This window comes from Mesoplodon bidens, assembly GCF_964165515.1.
Source record: "Mesoplodon bidens genome assembly, chromosome: 1".
Classification (NCBI taxonomy): Eukaryota; Metazoa; Chordata; class Mammalia; order Artiodactyla; family Ziphiidae; genus Mesoplodon; species Mesoplodon bidens.
This window is the reverse complement of record NC_138176.1, coordinates 14341579-14355493: the sequence shown is the minus strand read 5'-3', so window position 1 is coordinate 14355493 and position 13915 is coordinate 14341579. Positions and strand designations below refer to the sequence as shown.

Here is a 13915-nt window from a genome sequence, read left to right as displayed (position 1 = left end):
AGATTCAGAGGTTCCACAACTCATATTCATGGTGCCTTCTTCTCTTCTCTCCAAATGGCCTCAAGAATTCCAGGTTGCACCAAGAATAAAACAATGTTTGAAGACTCCAGTGACAGTGGGGATAAATGATGGAAGAGAAGACATGGATGGCACAGGCAGGATAGTTGAGAGAGAGTAAGAAAAAAGAACATTTACTGATAACCTATTTTATGTCTGGGGCTAAGGGTAAAGCAAGTGGGTGGTCAAAGATGAGGGAACTCCAACTCTGGGAGGGTAAGACTCAGGATCTCTCCCTCTTAAAAACTATGTGTGTCTATGTGACATTTATGAGATCTGTTTGCTTTACCATGCATATAATAATGATTATGTATACTCAATAGGTTTAATATATGTCAGATTAATTTTATTGTGAATGTTATTTGATAAGTACTATAAATTCTAGAGTTATACAGTTGTTTTCATAGTTTCCTACTGAAATATCATGGCCTGAAACTTTTTTAAAATCTGAAAACTCCTTGAATTTTCTTCCTTAGTGAAAGGGAAGCAAATTATCATTGCCAAACCTGCATAATGCAAGACTGAAATAAATCATGAAGTGCCTTGTCTCTTTTGATGTAGGTAAACATATTTTTAGTATTGACTCTCTCAACTCTTGCAAGATGATCTTATAATTTTTGTTTAAGTCTAATTTCTAATTTATTTGCTATGAAATCTTATGGGATTCTCATGAGGAATTTTATTTATTTATTTATTTAGTTAGTTAGTTAGTTATTTCGGTACGCGGGCCTCTCACTGTTGTGGCCTCTCCTGTTGCGAAGCACAGGTTCCGGACGCGCAGGCTCAGCGGCCATGGCTCATGGGTCCAGCCGCTCCGCGGCAAGTGGGATCTTCCCGGACCAGGGCACGAACCCGTGTCCCCACATTGGCAGGCGGACTCTCAACCACTGCGCCACCAGGGAAGCCTTCCTTATTTATTATTTTTAAGGAACAAACACTACCACAAAGTACCTCATTTACCCTATGAGCTCTTTCATTGTGCAAATGAGCTAACAAGCAGGGCACTGACCTAAGTGTCTGATTTTGATCCAAACTTTCCTCAGATATCTAATAAATAGGAAGTAGGTTCTATGCAGGGTATTTTTTAAATTCTTCTTTTCAACTATTCCCTGATACCCCAATTCAAGAAAAATTCCATTAAAAATAAAAAGTCATCAAATAAATTTGAATTTTTCTTGTGGCAAGACTGTGGACTGGCCTCCTAAAAGGCATTCGTAACTCTTTTTCCCTTGCCTTCTACCTCTACTAAGGCTGAAAAACTAAAATGATTCCCTATACTTCCTTACTGCTGGGGGAGGCCACGTGATTTAGTTCTAGCCAATGAGATATAAGTGGAACTTCTAGGAAAGCATTTTAAAAAACCAAAACCTGGCTGACGTGTCTCTTTGGCATGCCTTACACCTCACTCTTTTTCTTGAAAGATGGATACCTAGGGGTGCATTAGCCATCTTGCAGCCATGGAGACAAAAACCCTGTGCTATGGATGATGGAGGAGAAAGCCAATAAGAGCCATGCATGCTCCTTGATTACAATATTGCTGAGCTGCCATACTAACCCAGGGCTTATCACACAAGACAGATAATTCCTTTTCTTGCTTAAGCCACTATTCATTAGATTTTGCTAGGACTCGCAGCTATTGCATTACAACTGTTCCATCTCCACATCTGCCCAACCCATCTCCACCACCCCCCATAATTGTGAAAATACTACAAATTTAAAACTTTCCATCTATTATTGATCTTCCCTAATTTAACAGCATGATAAGGTATATTATGCTTTAAAAAATGTCTGAAAAACTCAAAGGCATATTTAAAATACATAATTAATTTTTCTTTCATTCTGCATATTCATTGAAATTGATGGCTAACTTCACTTAATAAATTTCAAAATTAAAAAAACTGATTTAAACCTGAATTTTTATTATTTTTATTATTTTTTTAAATTTTATTTATTTAATTTAATTTATTTTATTTTTGGCTGCGTTGGGTCTTTGCTGCTGCATGCAGGCTTTCTCTAGTTGCGGCAAGCGGGGGCTACCCTTCGCTGTGGTGTGTGGGCCTCTCATTGCGGTGGCTTCTCTTGTTGTGGAGCACAGGCTCTAGGCGTGCGGGCTTCAGTAGTTGCAGCACACGGGCTCAGCAGTTGTGGCTCGCAGGCTCTAGAGTGCAGGCTCAGTAGTTGTGGCACACGGGCTTAGTTGCTCCGTGGCATGTGGGATCTTCCCGGACCAGGGCTCAAACCTGTGTCCCCTGCATTGGCAGACGGATTCTTAACCACTGCGCCATTAGGGCTTCAGGGAAGCCCTAAATCTGAATTATTTATTGATACAAAGATAGCTTCTAAACTCAAATACTTTTTAGCATACTTATTTTTTTAATGATGTACTTTTTTGCTAGCCAAATTTGCAATGTATCTCAAATTATCAAATCCTATTCTGTAATGCTTTATGTAATCTTGAGAAACACTCTAATTCTCCTCCCTAGAGTTATTAAATTCAGACATATGTAATTTAGTGCCTGGAGACACTTCAGTGCTGCTGACATTTTTGACACTAGATGTAATTAGTAACCTAGAATTCCTTCTCCAAAACTACCTATGACATATGCTAAGATCTAAAATTATGACTCAAGATTAAAGTCTTACTAACCTTTGCTACAAAATATTAAAGCTGTCTAATCTCATATTTTTGCAAGTATAATAAAGGAAACTGAAAATGCCAATAGCAATGGCAAGGTATGACCATTTCATACCTAGACAAAACAATACTGCGTTTTCAGGTATTTATTTATTTCAGAACAAATTATAAAGCTGGTTATTTTCTCTGAGGAGTTGCTTCAAACTGCTTGAGATGTAACTTAAAGGTGGCATGAACAACCATGAGAGAAAGGGGAGATTTTCCTAAAAAAAACTATTTTGACCCTGTCATTCCCATGCCCCAAATCCTATTCTCCCAACTACTTTCATACATTCAAACTCTAGGGGTCAGCCCATCCTCCCTTTCCAGCTTTACTTCTCCCTACTTTCCCATACTCATTAAAATTACTCTATTTATTCCAAAAGAATTTCACACTGCTCAATTTTTTATATAAGAATGCTCACAATTATTACATGAAGAAATTGGAAACAATTTAAAAGTCAAAGAGGCATCCAAAAAAATACCACATAACCAGTAAAAGTCATAATTTTTGAGAGCATGGCAATATGCTTATGTATCTATTTAAGAGAATTGTAACTATTTTTTTTTTGGTAACTATTTTTTAAAATGCTATGAAGGGGTTTCCCTGGTGGCGCAGCGGTTGAGAGTCCGCCTGCTGATGCAGGGGACACGGGTTCGTGCCCCGGTCCGGGAAGATCCCACATGCCGCGCAGCGGCTGGGCCCGTGAGTCATGGCCGCTGAGCCTGCGCGTCCGGAGCCTGTGCTCCGCAACGGGAGAAGCCACAACAGTGAGAGGCCCATGTACTGCAAAAAAAAAAATGCTATGAAGAATAACAGACTATCCCAGAAATACCAAAAAGCACATTACTACTACTGTAAAACAGCTAGGTAGTACAGTTCAAAAGTATATTCACCAGTATAATGAAGACATAATAGAGAGAGAGTTTTCCTAAATATTGGATACAAATAATAATCATAGGATTTGCTATACTGCCACCAAGAGTTAAATGTGATAGAAACAGCTAAACATCTAACTTATTAAATACAGCTTTAAAGAACACAACTATAATTTATTCCTGCAAAAAACTACTGAAGTGCTAAATAGATCTTACCTTAAAACAGGCTAAAAGCAACTCTGGAGAGGTCTGGGGGTTCCAAAATCACTCTTAGAATTTTATTATTACCAAACCCTAAGATGGTGTGAAAAAAACTCAAACGAACTTTTTGGCCAGCCCAATATTTCAGTATATGCTTAGTAAATTAAATAAATTTTCTTTAAAATAAAAAGGCTGGGCTTCCCTTGTGGCGCAGTGGTTGAGAGTCCGCCTGCTGATGCAGGGGACGCGGGTTCATGCCCCGGTCCGGGAAGATTCCCACGTGCTGCGGAGCGGCTGGGCCCGTGAGCCATGGCCGCTGAGCCTGCGCGTCCGGAGCCTGTGCTCTGCGACGGGAGAGGCCACAACAGTGAGAGGCCTGCGTACCACAAAAAAAAAAAAAAAAAAAAAAAAAAGGCTGAGGATCCCTTAAGGACACTGTTTTTTTTTTTTTCTTCCCTATTTCAGCCATAAAATTCTGGGATTCTATTTTCATTGTGAAACTTCATGGGCTTAATAAAGAAATTCTGTAGACAACATCTTGATAAATGCTCTAAAATCTTTAATAGACAACTAGATTTATGCAAATTCCAAGAAGCATAACATAACTGCTATTAAACTATGAAGAATATTCAGAAAACACCAACTCAACTTTGGTTGAGTTGTTTGTTGGTTATTAGCTCAACAAATTAGCTAATAACTAATGACAAGTTTTACTCATTTAGGAATCCAAAGAACCCAAACAAGTCCAATTAAAACACGTTGAGAGGGCCTTTCCTGGTGGTGCAGTGGTTAAGAATCTGCCTGCCAGCGCAGGGGGCATGGGTTCAAGCCCTGGTCTGGGAAGATCCCACAAGCAGTGGAGCAACTAAGCCTGTGGGCCACAACTACTGAGCCTGCGCTCTAGAGCCCATGAGCCTAGAGCCCGTGCTCCACAACAAGAGAAGCCACTGCAATGAGAAGCCCGTGGCGCAGCAATGAAGAGTAGCCCCTGCTCGCTGCAACTAGAGAAAAGCCTGCATGCAGCAATGAAGACCCAACACAGTCAAAAATAAATAAATAAAATTTTTAAAAAATGTTGAGAGTAAAGCACTGTTTTTGTGTATTTTTAATTATAGCACTTAAAATATTTTAAAAGCCTTTGCATTTTTTTTCAAAGTCTTGCAATTTAGGTGAGTTTCTTTTGAGAGAGATCAAAAAAGAAACTGGAACTCTAAGTCCTTCACACACCAAAAGTATGTCCCAAATCCATTCTCTTCTTTCCATTTCCTTGGCTACCACCTCGTTAAAGTAGCCAACACCTCCCCCTAAATACCTCCTAACTGATCTGATCTCTCAGGTTTACCCCATCGTCCTATAATCCTTTCTCTCTACAGGCAGACGATTATCAAACCTCTCCCCTATGACAGCACCACAAAAACAGGGTCTCTTGTCTTGAACTGTTTCCCCAGCATCTAACACAGTGCCTGGTACAAAGTAAGTGCTCATGAAATATCTGATCAATGAATGAATGCTCTGAATTTACAAGCTTTCTAAGGTGTTCGGAATCATTTCCTCCTGATTCCACAACTATGAAACAACTTTAAAGTTATAAAAGGAAAATTAGTTAGACAAGGTTTCTTATGCAAGCAATCAATACTCTAGTTTTACATGATTCATTTTATTATGGATATATTGCAACAAGACAAATTAAGAGCTATTCATAATTATTTGCATATGACCAAAAATAACTCTAGGATACAGAAATATTAATAAAACAACACTTATAGAATATAAACTTTATACAGATGTAAAGCTATGCAAATCTATTTTACCGTCTTAATAGAACTCCTTTGTTTTTCTTCCCAAACGCCACTGCTCAGCTCAAGTGTGCAATGAATATTTGCCTCTCTGTCATAGGATCCAAAAATAAGTAACCTGCAGTATAAAATAAAACAAGGGGACTATTATACCAATTCTATGCATTAAACTTTTTCTTTCTGATCATTATACTAAAAAGTAATAAATTACTGTCAACAGAGGAAAAAATTTAATTAAACACTTCGTATACCCTCTACTGGAAAAGTAAAGCTAAAAATTAGGTGAAATTCTAGGACAAGCTGTTATTCAGCAGCTAAATCAAAGAAATAGAAAGTGGTATCTATTCATGAGGTAAACAAATTGACCAGATATCTATACACAGTAGCAAAAGCTATAGATTTTCAAATCAGCTATAGATTTGAATTTTAAAAATAAGTTGCAGAGTGATACATCTATACAGTATGATACCATATCTGTAAAAATTAAACATAAAATAGTACAATATAGTTGCTATGAACACACATACATACACGTACATCTCTACCTACTAATGTGACCTTGGGCAAATTATTTAACTTCTCTAAACCCATCTCTTCCTCTGGAAAATTCAGGCCAAAAATAAAACTTACCTCTTAGAGCTGTTGTGAGAATAAAAGACAATGCATATAAGACATTTAGCATAGTGTCTCGCAAACAGTCAGTGCTCAATAAATGTTTATTATTTCTATTACCTTGAAAATAATTGTCAAGGAATAATTGTATCACTTAATTTTACTGTTTAATATTCAGATCTAAAAAGGAAATCTTGGGTCCAATCTTGAGAAGACATAAAGCAGTTTTTCTTATTGAAGGAAAAAACTGTTACCCACATGCTCAACTTCTATGTTATCTATCTTCTAAGTCAGAATGTAAGTCTGCCAATGTTTTTTAGGAGTAAGTTTGAGACTATCTTTAGCATTAATCAACATTTTGACTGCTACTCTATTACTTTATCTCTACACGAAGATCACAGGGATAGGAGTGAGATAATGAAAGAAAAGTGGATAAAAGACCTTAGAGTAATAAGAGAAAATTGTGTCCTAAGGTTGGAGAACTCAAGCAAATCATGTCCATACCTCATAAACTGGCTTCATAACCTGAAAAGTCAGAATAAACTCATGGCAAAGAAAAGTTCATAAATTTAAATAATTTTTAATCTGAAAGGCAATTTAAACTTAACTGCTCAACAATTTACTGCCAAGAGCATTAAGAAGATTCATAATTATAAAATACTAAGTTTAGGAAAATGAGAATTTTCATTCATCAAAGCTCTGCTGCCACCATGTGTCCAAAAGAGCAAACTACCTAAAGGCCTTTATGGTCATGCAGAGAAGGCTATGCACCAGCTAGTACTCTCAAATTCTCAACAGATATTACAGGATTCAGGAATAAGAAAGCATAATGCTTGGAATCTCCCCCTAAAACCATAAGTCATTCTGTATTTTTCATAACACCCTTTTTTACATTTTAAAAAAGCACAACAAAAATTAACTCAAAATAAGTCACAGACCTAAATGTCTAATAAGAAAACATAAAAGCAAATCTTTGTGACCTTGGGTTAGGCAATGATTTAAGATAGGACACCAAAAGCACAAGTAACAAAAGAAAAAATAGGTGAATGGGACTTCACTGAAAAATTTTTGTGCTTCAAAGGATACCACCAAGTAAGCAAAAAGACACTCCACAAAATGGGAGAAAATATGTGCAAATCATGTATCTCGTAAGGACCTAGTATAACCTAATTTAAAAATGGACAAAGAAAATGAATAGACATTTCTCCAGAGAAGATATGCAAAAAGCCAATAAGCACATGAAAATATGCTCAACACCATTAGCCATCAGGAAATGCAAATCAAAACCACAATGAGATACCACTTCATACCCACTAGATGGCTAATTAAAAAAGAGACAATAACAAGTATGGGTGAGGATGTGGAGAAGCTAGAATCTTCACACATTGCTGGAGGGGTTGTAAAATGATGCAGCCACTTTGAAAAATATTTTGGCAATTCCATAAAAAGTTAACATAGAGTTAACATATGACCTAGAAATTCCACTCCTAGGTAAATAACCAAGAAAAATGAAAGCATACATTCATACAAAACTTGACATGAATGTTCATAACAGCATCATTCATAATAGTCAAAAAGTGAATACAACCCTTATGTCCATCAGCTCATGAATAGGTAAATAAGACGTGGCATATACATTCAATGGAATATTATTGGGCAACAAAAGGAAATGAAGTAATGATACCTGCTACAATATGGATGAACCCTGAAAACAAGCTAAGTGAAAAAAGCCAGTCACAAAAGACCACATACTGTATGAAATGTCTGGAAATGGGCAAATTTATAGAGGCAGAAAGTAGACTATTGATTACTTAAGGGCTGGGGGAGGAGGACAAGGGGGATTAGGAATTGACTGTTAATGAGTATGGAGTTTTTTTGAGAGGGACAAAAATGTTCTAAAATTAGACTGTGATGATGGCTGTAGAACCCTTTGAACATACTAAAACACACTAAATCATATACTTTAAATGGATAGATTATATGGTATGTGAATTATATCTCAATAAAGCTGTTTAAAGAGAAAAAGAATAATGAGCGTTCATTAGGGTTATATCAAAAGTCTCAGAGATTTGTTACAAAAAGATATAATAATAAATGCTTGTTTTATTTTTACTATGAATCAATACACTGCAATAAGATTATGTATTTCAATAAAATAGAAAATGGATTTTTATCTGATGTTGACATTTGATAACAGAAAATATTAAAAGAAGGGTCCCTTAAAATAAATTCCAGGGCTTCCCTGGTGGCGCAGTGGTTGAGAGTCCGCCTGCCGATGCAGGGGACACGGGTTCGTGCCCCGGTCCGGGAAGATCCCACATGCTGCGGAGCGGCTGGGCCCGTGAGCCATGGCTGCTGAGCCTGCGCGTCCGGAGCCTGTGCTTCGCAACGGGAGAGGCCACAACAATGAGAGGCCCACATACCGCAAAAAAAAAAAAAAAAAAAATCCAAATAAAAATCATTTAAAATATTGAAATACCACAAATATTTAACATTTAATAGTTATCATTCTTAACAATGACATTTTTTTTTCTTTTTTTTTTTTTGCGGTAGGCGGGCCTCTCACTGTTGTGGCCTCTCCCATTGCAGAGCAAAGGCTTCGGACGCGCAGGCCCAACGGCCATGGCCCACGGGCCCAGCCGCTCCGCGGCATGTGGGATCCTCCCTGACTGGGGCACGAACCCGCGTCCCCTGCATTGGCAGGCGGACTCTCAACCACTGCACCACCAGGGAAGCCCAACAATGAAATGTTAAAGTACATAAAACATTAACTGCCCTATCAGATAGCCTTGATCTTTGTTTTGTGACAAATATTCCAGATACAGAAAACTTTCATTTTAAAAGCAACTGATCAACTATTAAAAGTACTTCCAAAAACACCTTTAGATTGGTTTGTTAGGCTCTATGTTGCTTCAGATGTTTATTTCGTTTCTTTTTTTTTTTTTTTTTTTTTTTGCGTTACACGGGCCTCTCACTGTTGTGGCCTCTCCCGTTGCGGAGCACAGGCTCCAGACGCGCAGGCTCAGCGGCCATGGCTCACGGGCCCAGCCGCTCGGCGGCATGTGGGATCCTCCCAGACCGGGGCACGAACCCGCGTCCCCTGCATCGGCAGGCGATCTCTCAACCACTGCGCCACCAGGGAGGCCCTATTTCGTTTCTTAAGGATGAAAATATTTTGTCTGATTACCCTGAATTTAATTTTGCCATTGAAATAGATACTGCTTTTATTAATTCTGATTTTAGATCAACTTCTGATTCTATGTCAGAGCACTCCACGATACTCACTTCTACTCTTTACATTTCTTCTGTTGAAGTAGTTACAAAGATCTGTAGCCAATGGTGAATATTCTGGAAGAACTGAGCAAACATTACTAGTACTCTAGAAAAGCTAACAACACTACACTAAACCATGTGTCATAAATGCCAATTTAGTAAGGATCTATTTTGCTTAGAAAATTTATTTCTTTTAAAAAAGTATTATTTCTTAGGATCTGTATAAAGTATATTATGTGTATAAACTTCTTAATATTTATTTTGTTTTCAAGAATGACCCACCATTAGCAACAGACAGGGAAAAAGAGATACCTGAGACTGACTGCTTAGACTGACTGTTTCTCTCCTACAAGCACCAGATCTGGTTCCCAGGACATAATTCCTATGTTAGCCTGAACCTGCTTTTGACTTGCAATCAGTGGATTCCTTCAACTACTAATGACTCTATGTTGATTAAGATTTAATTCTTTTAGAAGAATAATAATAGTATCCCCCATTTTCCTGATTTCTTGACTGATATCTTGACTGATTTGGAAAAACATATAATTTTCTAGATAAACGCCAGAAAGGAGTTTCCACTGTACCACTAGTACCAGCCAACTGGGTGAATTAAGAAGGCATTTGCTTTAGTTTATATAGAACATTTAAAACAAAAGTATCCACTTTCATTGTACATCTACAATTCAGTCTTGAGTTAAACAAAGATTTACCATTCAAATTATATAATCACCAGAAACAAGTAGCAACGGTCACTGGTTAATACATATTTTGAGTGAAATGAACATTCAACATATACTGAATTAGCAAGAAACGAGTACAAATACATTTGTACTATTACTACTTCCTAAGGGAGTAGGAGTCTGTACTGAAAACAAAAAAGGCAAAGAAAATCGCCTTTAGACATCTGTCTCTGGAAAGAGCTATTAGCTCTATAAAAGTTCTTTCCAATTTCAAAATGTTTATTTTTTTTAAAGGCAAAGGTATATTGAAACCTCATGTTGAGCATAAGCACAAACATCACCTATCAAGAAACAAACAGAGAATTTATATGACTCAAGACCAAACCACTGAGAAAAGAAAAGGAATTCCCTGTGCACCCTTCTATAAGAAAGTCATTTTTATAATCAAAAGTGAAAACCAAAAATCTTTTTTTCTTTTTTTGGATGATTAAACTTAATTTGAAAGAAGAATCTCACACCTGAAGGGAGTCAAATATCACCTCAAGGGTTGTGAAAAGAATCAAACTTGGCTGACCTCCTATATATGCTTACCTCTGGTCTATACTCCTCCCCCTTGGAAATTATCCCACCCAGGACTTAACTCTCCCTGTCTATGACGAAGACCTCCAAACCTAATCTCCAGTCCCTGTCTTTCTCCTTCTCCATGTCTAAACCGTCAAGTTTGCAGAACACTTCTACAAGGAAATCTAACCATGCCCTACTACTTAAGACATATAAAGTCAAACTCATCTCCCTCTGAAACAAGCACCTCTATTGCCCCCAGAGTCCTGAAAGGGAGAAGCTTTGTCTTGATCTTTATATCTCTAATATTAGAAAATAATCAATACTTGATGACCAAATCAAAGTCAATGAGACCATAATTCTCCTAAACGCAAATCCTTAACATTCCTTTGCCTCTTCCACCTATTCCCATCCACATATTCAGTCAGTCACTAAACCCTATCCTACTTATATCAGTTATCCCTTCCTGTTTCTACTAATACACGTCTTTCAAGAATTTACTTCCTCACCTTTAACCTAAATACCTCTTGTCTCTGGGCCTTCAATTTCTCTTTCTATGCAATCCATATATAAACAGCAATTTCTGAAAACAGTGTATCTTAATATCACCTTCAGACATCAATAAATTCATTAGAAGAACTAATTGACAGTCATGGAATAATGGTGCAAAGAGAGGGAAAATTCAGATAAAACACTATTTTGAATTCTTATTTTTCTGACCACAGTTCATTTTACAGTTCACTTTTGTTGAAAGTATCATATATTAAGTATATAGCATGCCAACATTACACTTAAACATTTTGGAGTTTGGCATTTTAAAACATAGTGTTGGCTTTATGTCATCTGGGTTCATACTTAATTTCTTAAATTCGTTTACAATTCAGACATCAGAAGAATTAAAACAGCTGTTTTGCTGTATGAAGTAGCAGTAGAGGTATACAGGCATACCCTCGTTTTATTGTGCCTTGCTTTGTTGCTCTTTGCTTTACTATACAGTTCGTAGATATTGCATTTTTTTACAAATTGAGGGTTTGTGACAACCCTGCATCGAGCAAGTCTATCAGCACCATTTTTCCAACAGCATTTGCTCACTTCGTGTCTGTGTCACATTTTGTTAATTCTCGGAGTATTTCAAACTTTTTCATTATTATTATATTTGTTATGGTGATCTATGATCAGTGATCTTTGATGCTACTATTATAATTATTTTGGGGCACCACCAATCATTCCCATGTAAGATGGCAAACTCAACTGATTTTTGAAATGACAACAAAGGATTTAGACTATTACATAAACTTAGTTGATAAAGCAGTGGCAGGATTTGAGAGGACTGACTCCAATTTTGAAAAAAGTTCTGCTGTGGGTAAAATGCTATCAAGCAGCACTGCACACTACAGAGAAATCATCTGTGAAAGGAAAAGTCAATCAATGCAGCAAACTTCTCTGTTGTTTTACTGTAAGAAATTACCACAGCCGCCCCTACCTTCAGCAACCACCACCCTGATCAGTTGCAGCAGCCATCAACATCGAGGCAAGATTATCCACAAGCAAAAAGATTTTACGACTCGCTGAAGGCTCAGATGACGGTTAGCATTTTTTAGCAATAAAGTAGTTTGCAATTAAGGTATGTACAGTTTTTTAGACATAATACTATCACACACTTAACAGACTACAGTATAGTATAAATATAACTTTTATATGTACTGGGAAACCAAAAAATTCATGTCATTCGCTTTATTGTCATATTCACTTTATTGTGGTGTTCTGGAGCTATGCCTGTACAATTACAAAAGAAAAAATACTATTTTCCAACACAGTAATCTTAGGAAAGAGGAGGTGGGGAAAGAATACCTACATAAACCCAGGACAAATGAACTCTAAATTTGTAATCTTCTGAAAAGTCTTCTTCTAGTCAAAAGCAACCTTGACAGGCCTTTATGATTATAGATCTATATAGCTTTAAAAACCACTAGGAGTATATTCAGCAACAGCTCCAAGTAATTCGTTCTGAGTGGAAGTTTTCCCTTACAAAAATTTAAATGTCTCATGTTTGAGCTAATTTCCTTTCATCTCTCCTCCATGAAGGAAACAACTTCAGCCTTTATCTTAATGATGCTTCATTACTAATGCACATTTCTATATCCCAAGATCTTCTTGAAAAGGTAATTTTTTAAAAAATATAATGACTTGCCTTCAAATAGGTAAAAAAAATTTCCAAAATTTATATACTCTAACATAATATGAAAAATTTAAGAAACAAAATTTTCTTCAACAAGTTTTAAAAAATGGCTATGAAGATAGAATGAGTGAAGGATTTTGAAGTCAAACAAACCTAGATTCAAATTCCAGCTATGGGGTCTTGGGCAAGTAACTTATGGATCTCAGTTCTTCATCTGTAAAATGGATATAATACTAATCTCATAAAGATGTTCTGAGGGCTGAAATAATGAATGCAAAGTACCTACCATATATTATATATTGCAGGTAATAAGTAAACGCTATTAGTAACAACAGAGGTATTTGTAGAGTCATGCCCCCAAATATACTCAAATTTAGTTAGATATTTTCTCTTTTTAAAAAAGATAAACTGTCAAACATTAAAATAAATGCAGAGTATAAGGAACACACATTTACCAACTACTCGGGGTGGCGGGGAGTTAATATTTAGCCTTATTTACTGCAGATAAAATTTTTAAAAAATCAGTTACCACTTGAGTCAAAAATAAACAAGTGAATATAATCAAACTCAATACTAAAATAAATGGAAGACCACAAACAAATGCAAGCTAGAAATATTTCTTTGGTTTTAACTTCTAAAACAGCTCATCTTGTAAACGAATTTCAAAATTCCATGTTAACAGCCTTCTCTATAGAAGAACTAAACATTTCACTATATAATATGGATATAATGCTACTTAAAGTATTAATTCCTTCTACCAAATTTTTACCTTGAAGCTGCCTCACCTAATAAAAGAAACAGCTGATTCTATTTCAAAATAGTTTAATCACATAATTAAATCCTTTCCTTTGCCTTATAAAATCAAAGTAAAAATATGTATTTCTGGTTCTAGAAGGATGGCAGTGGTGGTAGCATGGTTTTGAGTCTCCCCAAATCCTCCCATTAAAGCACAAAGAACAACCAGGAAAACAAAGGCAATACCTGTCAACAACATCCTCAAGAA

The 13915-nt window shown here is 36.6% G+C and overlaps 1 protein-coding gene across 1 annotated transcript in view; it reads right to left on the bottom strand.

Annotated features, from left to right (window-relative positions):
• Nucleotides 1–13915, bottom strand: part of PDZD8 (PDZ domain containing 8) — an 86953-nt gene that overhangs the window by 32748 nt on the left and 40290 nt on the right. Inside the window, exon 3 of the mRNA XM_081234195.1 lies at nucleotides 5623–5725. Coding sequence (XP_081090321.1) covers nucleotides 5623–5725 — 103 coding nt within the window. The remainder of the gene's footprint in view (nucleotides 1–5622; nucleotides 5726–13915) is intronic.